The sequence below is a fragment of the Ursus maritimus genome, unplaced genomic scaffold, assembly GCF_017311325.1.
Source record: "Ursus maritimus isolate PB19 unplaced genomic scaffold, ASM1731132v1 scaffold_25, whole genome shotgun sequence".
NCBI lineage: Eukaryota > Metazoa > Chordata > Mammalia > Carnivora > Ursidae > Ursus > Ursus maritimus.
In genome coordinates, this window is record NW_024425008.1 from 31,917,534 (window position 1) to 31,938,608 (window position 21,075).

Here is a 21,075-nt window from a genome sequence, read left to right on the forward strand (position 1 = left end):
TTCACAAATGAAACATACCTGCATAACCAGCACCCATATCAAGACCCAGAATATCACCAGCACCACAGAAGCCCTGCCTCAGGCCCCCTTCAGTCACTAACCACCCTACCGTCCTCCAAGGGTAAACATCATCCTGATTCCTGGGAAGCATAGATTACTTTCCCCGGTATTTTACTTCATACAAATAGAATCACACAGTATTCACTCTTGGGTTAAATATGGCTAAGAGACCTCATTCAGGGGCACCTGGGTGGCTCAGTCGGTTAGACGCCTTGGGCTCAGGTCATGATCCCAGAGTCCTGGGATCAATCCCTGCTTTTGGCTCCCGGCTTAGCGGGGAGCCTGCTTCTCCCTCTGCCTGCTGCTCCCCCTGCTTGTGCTCTCTCTCTCTCAAATGAATAAATACATTTTTTTTTAAAAAGAGACCTCATTCATTTTGACAGTGTTCTGCTGCACTCCAATTATAGAGTGCCGTAACAAGCCTTGTTCTTGATGTGAAAACAGAGTTTTGATTAAAATCTTGAAAATTTGCCAAGTAAAACCAAAAGTGAATTTTAGACAGTTATACAAAGGTAGCAGAGAATCAAAACACAGTTGAGAGACTGGTTACAGAGATATACATACAATTTTGTAATCTTGACATAAGATGCAGCATAGTCTAGAAGTACCTAATATGTAGGATTATCAAAAAAACTTCTGCTTATCATCTCTGTCAATCAATGCTTCCAAAATCTGCTTAAGTTGTTGCTTTTTAGCCAAAAAGTCTTGGAAATCTAAATATGGAATTACAGGGATTATTTAAGGTGGTGAAGAGATCATTTTTGTTATCAGGGTTTTAGAGATCTGTGAAATCAGACTAACTTGGTCACCTGATTATTTTATCAAATAACTTTCTAAAAGCAATACCCAGCACATTTCCAAAGTGTTCTGCTCAGATCACCTGCCAGGAATGTTTATCAAAATACTAAATTCTTGGGGCGCCTGGGTGGCTCAGTCGTTAAGTGCCTGCCTTCGGCTCAGGTCATGATCTCAGCATTCTAGGATTGAGCCCCGCATCAGGCTCCCTGCTCAGCAGGAAGCCTGCTTCTCCCTCTCCCACTCCCCCTGCTTGTGTTCCCTATCTCGCTGCCTCTGTCAAATAAATGAATAAAATCTTAAAAAAAAAAAAAAAAAAAACCAAACTAAATTCTTATTGCCACATCTCAGACTTCAGGATTCTGCATTTTAACTAGCTTCCTCGGGTAGCTGTTTACATACATGCCGTTTAAAATATACCCTAAGGGGTGCCTGGGTGGCTCAATTGGTTGGGTATCTGCCTTCAGCTTGGGTCATGGTCCCAGGGCCCTGGGATCGAGCCCCACATCGGGCTCCCTGCTAAGCGGGGAGTCTGCTTCTCCCTCTCCTCCTGCCTGCCGCTCCCCCTGCTTGTGCTCTGTCAAATAAATAAATAAAATCTTTTAAAACCTACTTCCCATGCTATACCTGAGTTAGCTTCCACACAATGCTATTCCACACAATGCTATTCTTTTTGTAAAAAAAAAGGGGGGGGGATAGGACGACAAATATTAACATAGACTGGTGGTTTTTTTCTTTCAAAAGGAAAAAAGCATTGGAAGGATAAACCAGAATCATTTTTAAATGGTTAGCTATAGAAAAAAGAGAAAGCAGGATGGGAGGGACAGGGATGGAAGTCAGACTTCTCAGAACTTGTTTTACAATTTTTACGTTGGAGACGTGTTTTAAGGTCAAATGAACATCAAATCATAGTGACATTTTGAACATAAAAATGGTAACGACTACCACTGATTGAAACATTAATTTTTTTTCTTTTAAAGATTTATTTATTTATTTAATTTATTTATTTCAGAGAGAGAGAGAGAGAGAAAGAGAGCACACGCAAGCAGAGGAAGGGGCAGAGGCAGAGAATATCCAAGCAGACTTCCACCCAGCGTGGAGCCCCACATGGGGCTCCCTCTCACGGCCCTGAGATCATGACCTGAGCCGAAATAAAGAGCTGGAGCCACCCAGGAGCCCCAAACAGAGCCCTTTTTAAAATGGAGAGATGTTGACCCTTAAAGAAGACTCCAAGGTTTAACTATGCTGTAGTATCAGTACAATGTGTCTGACCAAAACAGTGTTTGCTTTCTAAACAAAACGAAATCTTCTAAATTTCAAATTATAGGATTATAGGATTGTTTAAATATAATTATCTTCTAGCCTAACCTTTTTCTCTTTGCCTTTTTTTTTTTTTTTTAGTACCCATAAGCTCGTAAGCTATTCATGTTTGAAGTCCTAATGATGGGGATATGGTAAAGAGATAATGATTCATCAATTTATTTACATCTTCCCTAAGGGATTCAATCTCCAAAATAATTTTCCTTTTTAATTTTTATTTCTGTATTACTTATTATAGATTTATTTAGTTTGAATTTTAAATTATTGGTGGAAGAGAAAAGAATGAAAGTGTATCTTCCTTTAGCTTGGTCTAAACTTTACCCCTCACACTGTAAAATTAAGGCAGCGTTAAGAAAAGCCTTTCCAGTGTCAAGCAACAGGTTTCAAAAATCCTCCTCCAACCTGAGATTGCTCCTCCCAATGCCCACTCAAGGAGGATTAGCTTTGGGCACCTGGGTGGCTCAGTTGGTTAAGCATCTGCCTTTGGCTCAGATCATGATTTCAGGGTCCTGGGATCAAGTCCCTGCGTCAGGCTCCCTGCTCAGTGGCAGGCAGTTTGCTTCTGCCGCCACCTCCAGCTCATGTGTGTGCTCTGATAAACAATTTTTTTTAAAGTACTATCTTTATTGTTTGCTTCCATTTTTTTACATGAGAAGTTTGGGGTATCTGTGGGACATCCAAAAGATACTTAGAAGGCAGACAGAAATATGAACCTTAGGGTAATAGCAAACTGAATACAGCAACTGCCCTAACTTGAACAGGGATGTCCATCTAACATACACCGAAATTTTCCATATTTTTTGTAACTCTAATATGTATTCATAAAACCTTACTGCATTATAAAATTCCAGATCCTCTTCCAAATGAGAAAAAAAATTAAGATGAAAATTAGATAATACATTTTATACCTCTAACAGAAAAGTGAATACATTTGACAGCAGTGGTTCTCAACTTTTTCTTCCAACACAGTTAGTTATCTTTATTATAAACTGTGAATGTGAACATCCTTAAACCATTATTTTTCAATTTTGCAAACACATCAAGTACATATAAATAGACTGCTCCTCTGACCTGCTCTCCCCACAGTAAATACAACTATTGCCCAGATCTCTCCTTAGAATTCCAGACTGATATATTCTTTTTTTTTTTTAAAGGTTTATTTTAGAGAGGAAGAGGGATAGAGTGTGAGCACATGGGGGGAGGTAGAGGGAGAGGGAATGAGAGACCCTCAAGCAGACTCCCCACAAGCACAAAGCCCTACATGAGGCTCAATCTCACGACCCTGAGATCATGATCTGAGCCAAAACCAAGAGTCAGATGCCTAACTGACTGAGCCACCCAGGCGCCCCCTGATATATTCAGCTCTATGTACTCAGTATGTCTACCTGAATGCCCCTCAAACCTGGAAAATGGACCCTTCATTTTTCTCCCCAAATCTGTTTTTCCTTCATACTTCCCTTTAGTAATAACCAGCACCACTATCTGCCCAGTTACTCAAGCATTTTTATTTCCTCTTTCCTTTACCCTCCACGTTCATTACAAGGTCCTGCCATTTCTACTTCTAGAACACAGCCTGATCCATTTTCTCCACTGCCACTATCATCTTGGTTTAAACCATCATCATACTTTATGATGACTTCAGTTTCCTCAATCTCCTTGCTTCCATTATTGGCTCTACTAATTCAATTTCTACAGAGCAGCCAGAAGTGTTTTTTTAAATAAGACCAGATCATGATACTAATATTTAATATCCAAACTCTTGTTCACAGGAGAGACACAGGAAAAGACACAGAGACTGAGGCTGCCAGAATTCAGACACAAACTATTTCCTCATTTTTCTTCTTCAAAAAACTTTAAACAGAAGGAAGGTTGCAGAGGCAACATCAACTTCAATATGTTCCATAAGGAATAAAGGGAAAAATGTGGAATGATAGCCAAAATAAAAAGTGTAACTGTGATGAAGTATTGAGAAAAAAAAATGAAACTGTGTCCTCTTTCAAAGTGTTATGTTTTTGTAAAAGTTAACAATAACGGATGCAATACATCAGCCTTCCATGTTAACTTGGCATTTTAAAGTCTAATTTTTTTAACAGCTTTAAAGAGAAATAATTCATATATTATAAAAGTTACTACTGTATACAGTTAGTTTTAGTAAATTCAGAGTTGTGCAACCGTAAATAATTTTACATTTTTATCACCCCAAAAGGAAACCCCATACTCATTAGGAATCACTCCTTTGCTCTCCTAACTCCCCTTCCCTACACCTAAGGAACTACTAAACTACTTTCTGTCTCTATGGATTTACCTATTCTGGACATTTCATATAAATGAACCAATACATGGCCTTTTGTGACTGGCTTCTTTCACCTAGCCTAATTTTTTCAAGGTTCATCCATATTGTAGCACATATCAGTACTTTAGTCCTTTTTATTTCCAAATACTATTCCTTTTTATGGATATACCACATTTCACTTTCCATTCATCAGCTAGCAGACATTTGGGCTGTTTCTACTTTCTGGTTAATAAAATAATGCTGCTATGCACATTCACATACGAGTTTCTGTGAGGATGTATGTTTTCAATTCTCTTGGATATATACCTAGGAGTGGAAATGTTAGGTTGTATAGTAATTAAGTCTGTTACTACAGCTAGTTGAAAAAATGTTTAACATAAAGAGCAATACATATTCTAAAATTAAAGTTGTGCATACTTTGTAAAAGCACTTCGCCCCCCTACTCTATGTTTAAGTTAAATAAAATGACCTATAATAACTGAAAAACTTTGACAAAAGTTAGAAGTCATAACAATTTTGGAAGAAAAGTATGTCCTACTTTTTACTTTTCAGAGTTTAATAAATTTGAAATAATAAAATAATAATCTATAAAATAATAAATAATATTTGTATTTTTTAAAATAAAAACTGCTGAATTTACCTTTTACTTGAGTGCAAGAAATAACTACAGTGACATTTCTAGGGACGCCTGGCTGGCTCAGTCAGTTAAGTGTCTGCCTTCAGCCCAGGTCAAGATCCCAGGGTCCTGGGATCAAGCCCCACACTGGGCTCCCTGCTCAGTGGGAAGTCTGCTTCCTCAACTCCCCCTCCCCCCGCTTGTGCTCTCTAATAAATAAAAAAGTCTAAAAACAATAAAGTGACATTTCTAATACTCAAAAGTAAACAAACATTCATGTGTGAGGTTTTGTGTGGATGTAAGTTTTTGATTCCTTGGTATTTACCCAAACGAGATGAAAATGCGTCCACACAAAAAAACCTGCACAGGGTTCTTTATAGCAGCTTTATTGGTAACTACCAAAACCTGGAAGCAACCAAGATATTCTTCGGTAGGTAAGTGGATAAACTATTGTATAACCAGACAATGGAATATTAATTTGGTACTGAAAAAAAAAATGAGGTACCAAAAGCTAAAAAAGACATGGAGGAAACTTAAATGCTTATCACTCATGAAGAAAGCCAATCTGAAAAGGCTACATACTGTATGATTCCAGCTGTATGACATATGGAAAAGGCAAAACTATGGAGATCAGTGGTTGCCATGGGTTGCAGGGGAGAGGAAGTGATGAATAAGCAGAGCACAGAGGATTTTTAGGGCAGTCCAACTATTCTGTATAATACAATGGAGGATACATATAAATTATACATTTGTCAAAACCCAAAGGATGTATAACAGCAAAAGTGAATCCTAATGAGAAATAATGAAAACATTGATTCATCCATGTAACAAAGGATACAAGATGCTGATAGTGGAGGCAATTATGCATATGTGGTAACTCTGTTCAATTTTGCTGTGAACCTAAAACTACTCTAAAAAAATAAAGTTTATTAATTAAATAAAAAAGTAAATAGTAGACATCAGACAGTAAATAATGAACACAAAAAATCACTTACTACTGTTTCCTTAGCAGGAGGAGGCTTGATCTGTTGACTAGGAATCAGAACAAATGTCAGAGTACCATGCATATCAGACTGCAATAGAAAGATTAGGTTATTTTAAAAATCTATCTTTATGAAAATCGTTCTATGATGTTATGATCAATATTCCCTAAACTGGATATTCTAGATCCCCTAGAAGACTTTTTAAAAAGTTGGTAAAGATGAATGCCATTTCATCAGGAAGCATAAGTTAGGCCTTTCATGGACTCCATCATAGTAGAGCTAACCAGGAATGTGGCATTGTGTAATTCTGGTCCACTGGAGGAAGCCACTTAGCCCAGAAGTCTTTGGTTTTTGTCTTACATTTAGTGTAACCTTAGGGAGATTCTACAGTGAAGGTTTGGAAGATACCACAGTGCTATTAAAGTTCTGGGTTATCTACTCTGGCAAACATCAATGTTAATACAGCAGAATTTGAAACAGTAATTGTGACCAGGATTAGAAAAGTGATGCAAATATACAAATACATTCTCACTTCCCAGATAGCTGGTCTCTGTCGCCCATCCTGTTTTTGAACTGTATAGTGTTACTGTTAGCTATTATTTCCCAGTACACCACTGACTGCCTTGTTCAGACACCTCCAGCCTAAACAGTAATCACAAATCAAACAGCAGCAGATAGGAGAGATTCTACTGTAACATCTGCTGCTAAGTAAATAAAAATATGAATCTGGTTTGTGGATATATACAAAGTGATCATAAATTGCCCTCAGAGACTAACTTATAAAATGGCTTCCTGATTATACTGACACCGTCCAACAGAACTTTTTACAATGATGGAAATGTACTATATCTACATCTTAATATGGAAGCCATTAGCTACATACTGCTCATGAACACCTGAAATGCAGCCAGCATGAATGGGAAACAGAATTTTAAATTTTACTTAATTTAAATCTAAATAACTAGCACATGTAGCTAATGGCTATTATGTTGGACAGTGTACATTAATACCATTGCTATTAATCAGTTGAAGAAAATTTAAAAAATAAATTAACAAAACAAAACAAAAACGAACTTAAAAAATGATGAGGGCATGGACTTTGTTTTGTCACTATTTTCCTAGTGGCTAGCATATAATAGGCACTCAATAAATATATGTTGAAGAACTAGTTATATCAGTGATTTCAGAGGCAAACAAAATATACCTAGCAGTAATAAGGCTCAAAATAAAAAAAAATCAGTGGTAACCACACCAAAATAAAACTACTAAAAAATATTGTGGAAATAATTATATCATGTGAAAACCGGGCTAGAAATTGTCCAGTGTTAATATTTTTTAAATATTGTATTTTTAAGTCTAATAACAAAGAAAATAGCTTTTAAGAACCTATCAGTTATACTTCTGTACCAACTTACCAACAAGTCAAAAACCTCATTGACATCTTTCCCTCGAATTTCAATGCCATTAATTTCCAGAACCTCATCTCCTTCATGTAGTAGACCACTCTTCTCTGCAGCACCTCCTTTTACTATCCGACTAATGATGACAGAATCCATTTCGTTACGAACTGTAGCACCCTAGAAAAAGGCAGTATCTAATTTTAAAATAAAAATTTACTTTTTTATCAAACATTTCTTCATTTAAAACTTTTCTATTCAACAATATTAGCCTTCAGTTATCTTGAGAAAAAAACTAACTTACACAACTAGAGTAAGCATGGTAATTAGCTTTGAAAGTTGACCATTTTCCTTACAACATTTTCTGCTTCCAACATGCTGCATTTGAATTCTAAAATCAAGCAGACTTTTGAAGTATACAACAACAGAAAAATGCACTTACTTAAAAACAATGTGAAGACCTATAATCAAATTTTTCTCTCTATGCTGGATGCTACTCAAATGGTTATACTATATTTAGATGTAATTAGTGTACACAACTTATAACTATTAAAGTCCTTTTATAAAATTCAAAATATGATTAAGGGATGAATAATCTGGTTTATTATTTAAATATTAAATATTATAGCTGCATCAATTCAAATTAAAATGTATTAAACATTAGTATTCATTACATAAATTGGAAGCACAACTGAAACATATGCATTCAAAAAATGGAAATATGAAATACAGAATACAGCTTAAAAGTAGACAGAGTATGTAACATTTTTCTCCTAAACTTTTATTTTAAAGTTTGTTATAACTTTCCCAATTTGTCTTTTCTGGGGCGGAAAAACATAGTTACATACACCACCCATAAAATACAGTCCTTATTTTATGTACCACACCATTCAAAACATAATTTGAGACATGAAGAGTCGCGACTATTTCTCTGAAAATAAAAGAAAGAAAATTAAGGCAACTACAGCAGACTTAGAAAAGAGATTGAAAAAAGTTTTACATATAAAAACATTAAAAATGCTGGCTAACTGAACATAATAAAAAAAATTAAAACATTAAACAAATAACAATTTAAAAAAAATTAAAAAACAGACTAACATTAAAGAATACATACTTCTAAGTATATGTGAACTATATAAGTAATTGTATTTCAACAGAATGGAATGCAAAGATTAGAATTTCTGATTACTGTTTTTTTTTTTAAAAGCTGGGAGAATAATGAAGCAGATAACTTTTCCCTTCTTTGTTCCTAAATAATTATTTTACAAGCTATTATTTTCATCAAATTATAGGTAAGAAAAGATAAACAAATTTTTCTCAACTGAATAAGGAGTATTAGCAAGAACATAAAAGAACTCCAGCAAACAACCTCAAAAAAGAAAAACTACTAGAAATGTAAAGGGGTCTTCAACTATCTGCCACACATAAGATCCCTGTGTAGAAAGGATCTCAGATCAGAGATGTGGAGCACTTACCAGTGGAATATCTCGAGCCTTTTCTATACGAACTATTTTTACAGTTTCCCCTCCATACTGGCCAATGCTTTCATAAACTCTCTCATCCGTAAAGGGTTCTAGCTGCATTTCCTGCTCAGCGACCTTATCATGGGCCAGCAAAAGTGCCTGTTTCAAAGAAATCCACAGCATTTGAAGTAGCAACATGATTTATTTCTGTAGAGAGATTTTAATCTAATCATGCAGACTAATATTCTAGTCATTAAACCTTTAGAAGTGCTATAATTATTTATATAATCAGATCTATTTCCAAATTTTCTAATTGAAGTACAGATGCAACGCTGTATCTTTTATAGCTAAAAAAAAAAGATACGTTACATATAACAGGGTAACTCTGGGATGGGTTATGAAAGTCTAAAATGCTTATTAAACTTCATAATAAAATCAATTTAAAGGCCCAACCAACATCACAGATAATTAAAATTTATGGAAAATACAACCAAAAAAGGAAAGACTTTTTGTATAGAATACAAAGTTGTTTCAAAACTAATGTTAATTTTAAACATAAAAATATAATAAAAAAATAATGTGTGTGTTTGTGTGTGTGTGTGTATTCCAACATAGTAATTATCTTGCAGTGTAAGTTATAAACCAAAGAGGCTACACTGAGGTCTCTTTTAGCCCTAAGAGACTTATCAGAGACTTTGAATGCTGGAAAAATCACTTATATATCATTCTGTTCATTTTCTACCTGAATATGTGGAGCACTCAGCAAAGCAGTTAATTCTTGTCCTTCCTTCTGGTGGACTGGCTTCAAAACAGTTTGTACCTAAGAAACATAAGATTATTTTTCCTAGTTTTCTAGGTTATCACTAACATCTATACAGGTATATAAAAAAAGGATACGATTTAAACTTGCAAGAAGCTACTTGTAAGAAAGAAAAGCACTACAAAGAATTGTAAGAGAAAAAAGGAATATGCTTCTTCTCACACAGTTTTCAATCTTGTTACCATTGTTAACGGCATTCTTTATTTAACAAAATACACTAGATAAGATTTTGGTATTCACAACTATGAATGACTTATTTGCTTCTTGAAAGTTTCTCCCAACATACTATAAAATAGGGGCGCCTGGGTGGCTCAGTCGTTAAGCGGCTGCCTTCGGCTCAGGGCGTGATCCCAGAGTCCTGGGATCGAGCCCCACATCAGGCTCCTCCGCTGGAAGCCTGCTTCTTCCTCTCCCACTCCCCCTGCTGTGTTCCCTCTCTCGCTGGCTGTCTCTATCTCTGTCAAATAAATAAATAAAATCTTAAAAAAAAAAGTACTATAAAATAGTTTTTCTTCCCTTATGTAATCATTATTAGTCTAACAGTTACTGGTTATAGTTTTAAAATCATATGTTTATATAACTATATTTTAAATCAGAGACAACACTCTAAAGAGTCACAGACTAACAAGATAAACTTCCATGAGAGTAATGGAACAACTACCATGCCACAGACACAGGTAATTACATTAAAAATTCTCTTGAGGTGGAGCAATTTTTGTATTCCTGGGATAAACTCCACTTGTTATGATGAATTTCTTTTAGACTTTATTTCTTTATCTGTAGAATGGCACCTACCATTCAAGGTTTTTAAAAGATTGAGATGATCCGTATCAACTGCTTAGCACAGTACCTAGGCACATATTTCTACTTTAATATATTTCTAGATGTGAGTTATTCATATTTTAATATTTCTACATTAATGTTCCTAAATTGGATTGGCCTCTACTTGAGTACAGTCATGTACACTGGTTTACAAAACTACTGTCTGGTTTTAGTATCTAGGTTATGCTATCCTAGTACACTGAAGTGGGAAAGTCTACATTTATGTATTAAAACAGTTTATTTAACACAAGAATTATATGTTCCTTAATGTTCTGATACAGCTTGTACATAAAACCATCTGGGCATGGTAGAGTTTTTAAGGATGGATTTCCTAATGTTACTGGTATTTTTTCCCTTTATGTAACTTGTCAAAGGTTTCTCTATTTTCTTGAACTTTTCAAAAACCTAGCTTCTAAGTTTAAATCTGTTGTTCTTTCCATTTAAATAGTCCAATTCCTTTCCTCTGCTTTAGTTTATTCCCCTTTTCAATTTCTAATCATTTAGGCTGTATGTTCTGTTCATTCCTTTCTTCTTTTTTTTTTTTTTTAAAGGATTTTATTTACTTTTTTATTTAGAAAAACTGCCAGTGGGGGGAGGGACAAAGGGAGAGGGAGAGAATCTCAAGCAGATGCCCAACTGAGCTTGGAGCCCAACACAAGGCTCCAACCCATCCACGTCAGATCATGACCAGAGCCAAAATCAAGAGTTGGATGCTTAACCGAATGAGCAGCCCAGGCACCCCCAGTTCATTTATTTTCAATCCTCTTTCTACTACCACAAGTATTTAAAGGTAAAAATTGTGCTTTGTGGACTATTTTTCCCCAAAGATGATTCTATGTATGTTTTCAGTGTCAATATCTCTCATTTCTTCTTCCCTCTATTTCCAAACTCAATTACCCACCAAAAAGAGTGCTTTGCAGTAATTCAGATAACAAAACCAAAATTATCACCATTTATGAAAACATATAAATCCATATATAGAATTTTTTATAAAAGTAACGCATGATTAAAACAGTAATTCTCTAATACTTCTGGCTATTTTAAATCATCTTATTAGTAATACCCCCTATCAAACCTGAGATGATTATTTGATGATTAACTAATTTGACCACAAGTGGATCAAAGCAATGACAGTTCCCAAACCAGCCTGTTCTCTTGTTTTGGTTCCTAGACAAACATGTCTCTAATTGTAAAGTTCTGTATGTATAAACAGGACAGCTAGCATAGCAATTACTATCTTCTTCAAGAAATCTATTAGAGCCTTACTAATGGACAAGTGCAGTAACCCAAAACCATGGGCAATTAAATGTTGATTTTTAAAATAAGGGGTCTTTCTTTTAAAATATATCAATCTAGGCTAATTTAAAATGAAATTTATACTCCCTGATCCTGACCTTTTGGTAGCTGGAAAAAGTAATTCTGAGGGGAAAAGAAAATTCTGGATTAAAAATATACTAAGGGTATACGGTATGTACCAAATCAACAACTCAGTAATAATTCTGTATACATTTTTTTCCTTTTACTTTTAAACCCTTTCCTAAACATCTCTGAGATCTTCCCTTCTGGAGAAATGTAGAGCTCCTCTTAAATGTTTCTTTCTTTTCCCTTTTAGTCCAGATACAACCTATTTTAGTGTCCTCATACATAATCAGCTACTTCTACAAAGGACTAAGGAATTAAAAGGCTGTTCTTACATTGTACTGCTTCCTTTCCATTGGCCTATAAAAATGCTCAAATCTCTTATCTTTAAAAAGAAAATACTCTCTCCTGACCTAATACTCTTTTCTAGCTACAATATTTTTCTCTATTTTATTTCAGAGCCAAAATCCTTCTTCTTTCTTTTTTAAATTTAATTTTATTTAAATTCAATTAATTAACATACAGTGTACTATTAGTTTCAGGGGTAGAGTTCAGTGACTCATCAGTTGTATATAACAACCACTGCTCATTACATCATGCACCCTTAATGCCCATCACCCAGTTACCCTATTCCCCCCACCCTCCTTTTTCATTTTAAACTAATTTTTTAAATTATAGAAATGGTGTATGTTAAATGTGAAAAACTGGAAAACAGTTAACCAAAAAGAAGGAAATAAAAGTCATTATAACCTTCAAACCCAGAGATACTCATTTGGTATATATTCTCCTGTATTCTTTTCCTTGTTTTTATCAAAATTCACCATGAGATATATATCTGACAAAAGGACCGCTAACCAGAATATATTTATTAAGAACTCTTACAACTCAATTAAGACCAACAATCTGACTTTTTAAATGGGAAAAAAATCTGACAAGCTATTTTACGAATAGGCTATTTCCCTATGAAAATTGCTCAGTATATGTAAATACAAACTAAAACATATACCATTACACATCTGCTAAAATGATAAATAGGAAACAACTTAAATATCTATCAATAGATGAGTGGTTAAACAAACTGTGGGATACTTCTACAATGGAATACTACCTACTCAGTAAGAAATTACAAATACTGATACATGCAACACATGGATGAATTAGAAAAGGAAATCAGACAAAAAAGACTACATACTATCTTATCCTATTTATATGAAATGCCCAGAAAGGGCAAATTTATAAAAACAGAAAACAGATCAGTGAAGGCCTAGGGCCTGGGGAGTGGGAGGGAGGTGGTTATTGTTTGTAAAGGGCCATGAGGGAGCTTTGTGGAATCACGAATGCTTCTATAACCTGACTGCGGTGGTAGATTACATAGGTGTATATCAAAACATACTGAACTATACAACAAATGTACCCATATTAAGCATATGTAAATTTTACCAATAAAGTTGGTTACCAAAAAAAATGCCCATAACCCCAAAGCTATGGGAAAATCTTTGTTTATCCATCACAGTTTTATCGAAATGAGATCATGCTATTTATACAATTCTATAACTGCTTTGATTTGATACTAATTTTAAAAATATTTTATTTTTCTGTCATTAAATACCCCTTTCAATTCTAGAACAGAAATATAAACATTTTAGTTCTTGTTGGTTGTCATTTACAGGATCAAGTCCAAGTTCCCTAGCATCATCTGACTTCTGCTTCTTTTCAGCCCTATCATCTGGCATTCCTCATGCCTTAACTTTTTTGGTCCAGCCCTAAACTTCTTGTTGTCCTCTGCATGCATCATGCTGTCTCCCCATGATGACTACGAATGATCCCTATGATGCTAGCTCTCTCAGCTACTTGAACTGTCTTATTCTATTTGCTGAGATAACATGTACTCAGTAAGTCTGAACACATTTGATTTTAAATTGTTGATGGAACTAGAATGAGCTCATTGAAGATGGAACTTCTCTTTTTCAGCTTTGTTATCTGGCTATTTGCAGAATGCCTGGCAAACAGCACTCAATGTTTGATGAATTCAATCAAAGAGAGGGCAGGAAGTCATCCTTGATGTCCCCTTTTCCTTTACTCTCCATACAGGGGCAATATGTCCTATTAGTTTTCCATTTAAACATTTCTTCACTTCATGTTCAATTGCTATTCAAAATCTTACATCTGGACAATTACAAGAGCCTCCATACTTTATGCCTCCATTCTTGACCTCGCACAACTTATAAACTTCTTGCTTTAAACTTTTCTTTACAGTGACTTTTTCATATGAAATTTGGGAAACACACAAACATCAAAATGAGAAAATTACCTATCTATCCACCCCCTAGAGATAGCCTTAATATTTCTTCCAATATTTCTCACATGCATGCTTGAATAGGATATGTTTCTGTGTGTATAAATTATATCCATATTTTAATAGGCTTCATGTTAAATATCAAATAAATCAAGGTTTTTGTTCTCCTCAAAGTAATTCAGCCTATTCAAATTAGAAACAATTTCATAGTTTTGCTGTTCTCCCACAACTTTATATTTCATTACTTCTTCCTGTTTCATTGCATTAGCTATACCTCCAGAAAAGTGTTAAATACTAAAGGTGAGAGTATGTAGATTATCTTATCCAGACTTAAAATGCAATGTGTTGGGTATTTCACCATTACACAGGATGCTCCCTATTGGTATCTGATATTTTTTTTTTATCAAGTTAACAATATGTGCCTGGCTTTCTAAGAATTTTCATCATCAAAGGAAAGGTACTAAATTTTTTTCAGGTATCATTCTGCATCATCAAGTTGATCATATGGTTTCCCCTTTCATCTACTCATGTAAGTTAATTATTTAAAAATATTTACCAACAGATCCACCATAAGTTAAATTTAAACTTATTAATATGGCTTACCTGGACTTTGGGATCTGGACTCTAACTTTTAAGATTATAGCCTACCCTTTACTCATTGTTGAAGAAATATGCCAGACTTCCATAGTCACTATGGTCTTTGTACCCTTTGCCAATGGAATGGCTTCTCCTCTTTCGTGGCGTTCCTGGCAAATTCCCAATCATCCTTCAAGACTCAGCAAATTAAATTTTCTTCTATCTTTCTTCCTTTCTCCCATCTTCTCCCCTTGAATCAGGCACATCTATCTCATGCTCTTGGTACCTTAGAAATACTGCCATCACAGTACTTCTCCTTAGAGTGTAATTGTTTATTCACTGTTCTTCCTCAGGGATAGCCTAACTCAACTTCACCGGTCAATGGACACCTGGGTTGATTCCAGTGATTCAGGTGATTATCTGAATGCTATAAACAGTATTTGTACTTCAGTCTTTGTGTGGATATGTCTTCACTTCTCTCAGGTACATACCCAGAAATGGAACTGCTGGGTCATAATATATAGGTACATTAAGCTTTAGTTTGTCAAACACTTTCCAAAATGGTAGTACCAATTTATACTCTACCAGTAGTGTGTGAGAGTTTCAATTGCTCTGTAAGTTCACCAACATTTGATATTGCCAGTCTTTTTTTTTTTAATTTTAGTCATTTTGGTGTCTATGTAGTGGTATCTCATTTTGTTTTAATTTGCATTTCTGTTAACTAATAATCTGAGCACCTTTTCATACTTATTGGCCATTTGGATTTTCTCTTTTTGTGAGTGTCTCTTCAAGTTCTTTGCCCGCTAAAAAAAACTGAATAGTTTTTTTCTTATTAATTTGTGAGAGTTCTTTTGGATTCAAGTTTTTGTTATATATATATTTATACATGTATGCACATGTATATATATCTCAATATCTCAAAACTCAAATGATAAAATAAAATACTATTTCCTAGTCTGCTGGCTTATATTTTTACTGGATAAGCAAAAGTTCATTAAATGAAAGCCAAGTTTTCAATCTTTTCTTGAAAAGCACTTTAGTGACAAAAAAAACCCTTGATTTGTCATTATTAATAAATATTCTAGATTGTCAAAGATTTAATCTGATCTCAACATATAAAGTTTTCATAGGCTTTATTATCTATTATATAATACCTAATGTTTAACACAAAAAAACTATAAAAATACTATTTAAAAAAGCTATAAAAACAAAGAACACTTCCAAATGTTTTAAGATATTCTTTCACTAAATTTCTTGTTTTTTTTTTACTTTAATTTTCATTTAAAAATGATACAACCGAAGCATGAAGTAATCTCTTCACTGCATATAAAACAGCTGGAGTTATGAATGCTAAAAAAGCAGAACAGCAGACACTGGGCAGATGAGCAGCCTCGTTAGTCTTAAGCCATTCACAAAACCTCACCTGACCTCACTGCCAATATTCAGAAATATAAAACAGAAGAGCTGAATTATGTGATTGCTAACATTTTTCCAGCTGTAAAATAAAGGCAACAAGTCCATCTAATCTGTTAGAATTTTGTCATCACATTTAACACTTTGCTGTGATGAGCTGAGTATATACTTTTCTTAAGTGTTATGCACTCTAAGTTAGGGCAGCCACACAGTTGTGCAGACACAGCTACAGGGGAAGTTATTCACACAGCAGCACAATCACACACACTGTGGCCCTGACTAGGACCTTCAGTTTGTACTCATTTAAGACCAGTAATAAGGAGGACACGTGTTGTGATGAACACTGGGCATTATACGCAACTAATGAATCACTGAACACTATACCAAAAACTAATGATGTACTATACAGTGGCTGACTGAACATAAAAAAAAAAAAGACCAGTCTCAGCCCAAGGTGACTATCAGCCACATATTCCACCACCATCAAAGCAACACAATTCTTGAATATTACTGAAGGTATTTTAAGGATATGATCGCAAATGTTCAAAAAGTCTCCTTGCTATGGTACTTTAAAAATTGTGAACCATGTTAATATGTTAACTATCCTAAAACTAATTTTCGAATTAATTTTTTAAAGTTCTTTTAACCCCTTCCTAAACCACTTCTAGTTCTTCTCCTCACTCAACTCCTAAAACTTTTTAAGCTATGTTGCCTCTTTTATCCTTTTTCTTTTCACCCTTTCTGTTGTCTGTGCCACTTTCTTTAATTGGAGCAATTTTGGTCTCTCTTGCTTATCTCATTCTCTTTCCCACCCATTGTTCTAGTCAACAAAACAAAGGGACAGTAAGTAGTTAGACAAAGACAGGGAAAAGAATGATTATAATTAGTATGCATTCCTCCCAACCCTACACAATAAAAGCTACCTGTATTTGTGAAAAAATAAAATCTAAAGTAATGTCGATTATTTTGATCTCTGTAAGGAAAGTAATTTTCAGAAAAACCATTTAAACTATGGTAAGTAAAACTGCAGGAATAATTTTTTAATTAAAATATTTGCATATTTAATTTCAATAATGAAAGATGAGCACAAAGAATGGGTTTCAACTAGCTCTTTTAAATTATAGTGGATAGAAAATTTCCTCTCTAGAATATGTCCTTAGGTCACACTCTCCTATCCTGGGTAACACTAGACTTCTCTCAGCTACTCTTGCGCATAGGAATTTTGTCCATTGTATGCACCCAAATAAAAAAAATAAATTCTGTGCTCATCTGAAAAAATGGCTTCTACAGTATTTTAAAGGCCTGTAGCTCTCAAAGTCCTATCCAGAGCCCATTTTGTCTTGTGTCTGCGTTCAATGAAACAGATTTACTTGAAGGGCTTCCAGAATTTTTAGTTTTTATAATAGGAAAGTAACTTAAAATCCTATAATGACAGAATTCCATCCCAAAAAACAGGAGATGGCTTATTTATATCTTTTAAAAACCTTCAATTTAACAGACGTTTGCAGAATACATTAGACACTGAATGCCAACATCAACAAGCAGCAGAAACTAGAAGTTCAAAGTCAGCATGTCAACAAGAGAAACTCTCACCACACATTAAAATGTAATTATTTTGGACCTTCTATAGAGTTTTTATACAGGAAAAACTTCAAAATATCTACAAGCAACAAATTTTACAAGTTATAGATTTATGACACCTGGTTATCAGATATAATTTTATCTCATCAGTACTCATCTCAGTTTATAATGTATAATGCTTAAAATAAAACTACACATTTATAAAAGCACTAAAAAACTTCCCTTTTGTAAGTCAGACAAATATTTATCTCACTATGCAAATATATAACTTTATATATAAAACACTTATTTTCATGAAAAAGAGCTCTGATTTTGAAGTGTATATTTTTTCAGGATAAAATGCATGTAGCAAATTTTTCCTAACACAATAAATCATTAACATTTGATCAATAGTAACTAATTCAAATAAGACTTATATTCCTATCAGTATTCTCCAAAAATACTGCCTTACTACCACTAACAATTAGCTTGTATATTTCAAGCAGATGTTCAGAATACATACCTCTTGTGCAAGATCTTGTGCATTGGAGATGAGAGGAAAAGGAGGACTGGCCTTGTTCATGTGTACTGTGACAGCGTTGTGTATCTTAAATGCATTCTGGAAATCTTTATTCTGTACAAGTTGTAAAAGCAGTGAGATATCCTCCTGGCTCTGAGAATCTACCAAAGTATGTTGGATATGTTTAAGTGAAGAAAACAAGTCTTCCACTTCTAGTAGGAGAAGGAAAAGGTATCCAAAGATTAATTGCTTATGTCTTAATTCAACATGTGTTTTAAGATAAACTTTCTTGAACCAGTAACAATTTAAGTTTTCCAAAAAGAAACCCTTGCATATATTTTTGAGAGTTAAATCACTATCATTTTACCTATTTTTAAGTAAAACTCTAAAAATTATACAAAATAGAATGTTTTCCAAGTGTTTGAAGCATAAAATACACACTCACTATAAAAATAAATGAGGAATACAGAAATAAAGAGATTTAAAACCACCAATAGTCCCATCACCTAGAAACAACTTTTTAAAAATATCTTGAGTATTTGCTTTTTTCATTTTACAGTACATTTTAATTATTTTCCCACATTGCCAAGTACTCTTTTAAAAATATTACATATAATGGCTCCATGATACTCTGTTCCATGGCTAAACCATAATTTAAATTACCATTAAAGTTGAGCGTTTAGGTTACTTCCCTCCAATTTTTTGCTACTATAAATAATAAGCATTTCAATACATAATGATCATGGCTGAATAAAAATTTGTCTGAGTCTGATGTTTTCTTAAAATAACTCCTAGAAATAGAATTTTTAAATAAGATTCTGACATTTTAAAAACCAAACAGCTTTCCAGAGAAGTTTTACTAATTTAATTTACATCCCATTAGCAGTATTTTCACCGATATTCAACATTACAGCTTTATAAAACCATTTTATTTAATGGCGAGGGTGAGGTTTAGTCATATTTAGCAGACACTTCTTTGTGTTCCGTGAAACTCTTGTGAACATGTGGGTCTCCTAAAATTATACTGACAGTTGTGGGCATTGTACGTGTGTACACATGCCTGTTAGTGTGCACATCAGCACGTGCATTTTTCTGGGAGAGGATTATCCCAAAATGGTTAAGAGCCACAGGTTGTTTTTTCCCAGCCCCCCAAGAGGTAGATGTGTATGTGTGTGTGTACACTTTGTTACAATTGTCAGAAACAGTTTGTCAGTTTTTTTTTTTTTAAAGATTTTATTTATTTATTTGACAGAGATAGAGACAGGCAGGGAAAGAGGGAACACAAGCAGGGGGAGTGGGAGAGGAAGAAGCAGGCTCATAGCGGAGGAGCCTGATGTGGGGCTCGATCCCTTAACGCCGGGATCACGCCCTGAGCCGAAGGCAGACGCTTAACCGCTGTGCCACCCAGGCGCCCCAGTTTGTCAGTTTTTTCATTTGTCTGTTAACTGTGTTTACGGTAGCTTTTATTATAGAAGTTTTCAACTCTTATATGTTAAGAATGATCCACCTTTTCCTGGGTGATTTCTTTCACTGTTTCTGGGCTTTTAAACTCCTTCTGCTAGGTCATCGAATATTTGCCTACATTTCGTTTGGCTTCTTACGGCTTCTACTTCAGAATTAACATTAATCCATCTAGAATTTACTCTGGTATAGATTTGAGGGGAAATTTTAACTTCATTTCTTTTCTTCCAAGTGGTTAACAATTATTCTAACACCATTTATTGAATAATCCTTACTATTCCACTGATTGATGATACCACCAAATTCTTACATCTAACAGGGTCTGTTTCTAGTCCATTGGTCTATCAGAACTACAGTGTCTTATTATAGTAGCATTACAGTCCTTCCTCATATTGATATGACAAGTACTTGCTCATTACTTTTTCAAAAATGTCTTGACCATTCAAAATGAGTTACAGAATAATTTTTTCAAGGTACTACCCACTCTCTCCCATTTCTCCAAAAAGAAAAGTCTATTGAGATTCTGACTGAAATTAAACCTCTATGAGTCTGGGAAAAACTTACAGTGGATACTACTGTCTTATACACAGTCACATGGAAAAAACCCTCTCAGCTTAAGTCTTTTTGTTAGTTTTCTTCATATACAGTCTGCAGAAAAGCTACTGATTCTTATACATGTATCTTATAACCTACTACTTTCCAGCAGTTAAATTCTTTCATAGATTTGAATAGTTCTTCAGTTGATTCTTAAGGTTCCTCTTTCCCCCCCAAATCAAAACAGATTTAGTCCCTATAAAATATACAGATATGCTCTTCAGTAATTTAAAATGCGAGCAAATAGCTAGGGGAAAAAACTGGAAAGTCAAAACTGTCAATTGGGTGACCCTGAGCTAAACAAAACTTGAGAAATAGCTAGAATTTAACCATACGCTCAGATGGTATCTAGAACGCTAGACAGAATATACATAGGGGAAACCGGGAGATGTTTGTCGGAGTACAAACTGTTGCTTTTAAGGTGAATAAGTTCTGAGGACCTACATGATGACTACAGCCAATGATACTGTATTGTGTACTGAAATTTGCTGAGAGTAGATCCTAAGCGTTCTTATACTACACATACAGTAACTGAAGTCATGCATGTGTTAATTAACTTAATAGTGCTAAATATTTCACAATGTATACATCTCATCATCATATTGTACACTTTAGATACATACAATTTTACTTGTCAAATATACTTTAGTAAACCTGGGAGGAAAAAATATGGAATGTCAGATTCCATCAAATTCAAAAAGGTTACCACTGAATTACCTAAGTGTAT

At 34.5% G+C, this 21,075-nt stretch overlaps 1 protein-coding gene across 13 annotated transcripts in view; it reads right to left on the reverse strand.

Moving 5' to 3' along the window:
* The window catches only part of PALS1 (protein associated with LIN7 1, MAGUK family member), a 74,571-nt gene that overhangs the window by 17,515 nt on the left and 35,981 nt on the right, over positions 1-21,075 (reverse strand). For all 13 annotated transcript variants that reach the window (XM_040641753.1, XM_040641762.1, XM_040641756.1 and 10 more), the window contains 5 exons: positions 18,297-18,505; positions 9,670-9,747; positions 8,940-9,086; positions 7,483-7,644; positions 6,080-6,157 (listed from right to left, as the gene is read on the reverse strand). In XM_040641753.1, the coding sequence (XP_040497687.1) occupies positions 6,080-6,157; positions 7,483-7,644; positions 8,940-9,086; positions 9,670-9,747; positions 18,297-18,505 (674 nt within the window). The remainder of the gene's footprint in view (positions 1-6,079; positions 6,158-7,482; positions 7,645-8,939; positions 9,087-9,669; positions 9,748-18,296; positions 18,506-21,075) is intronic.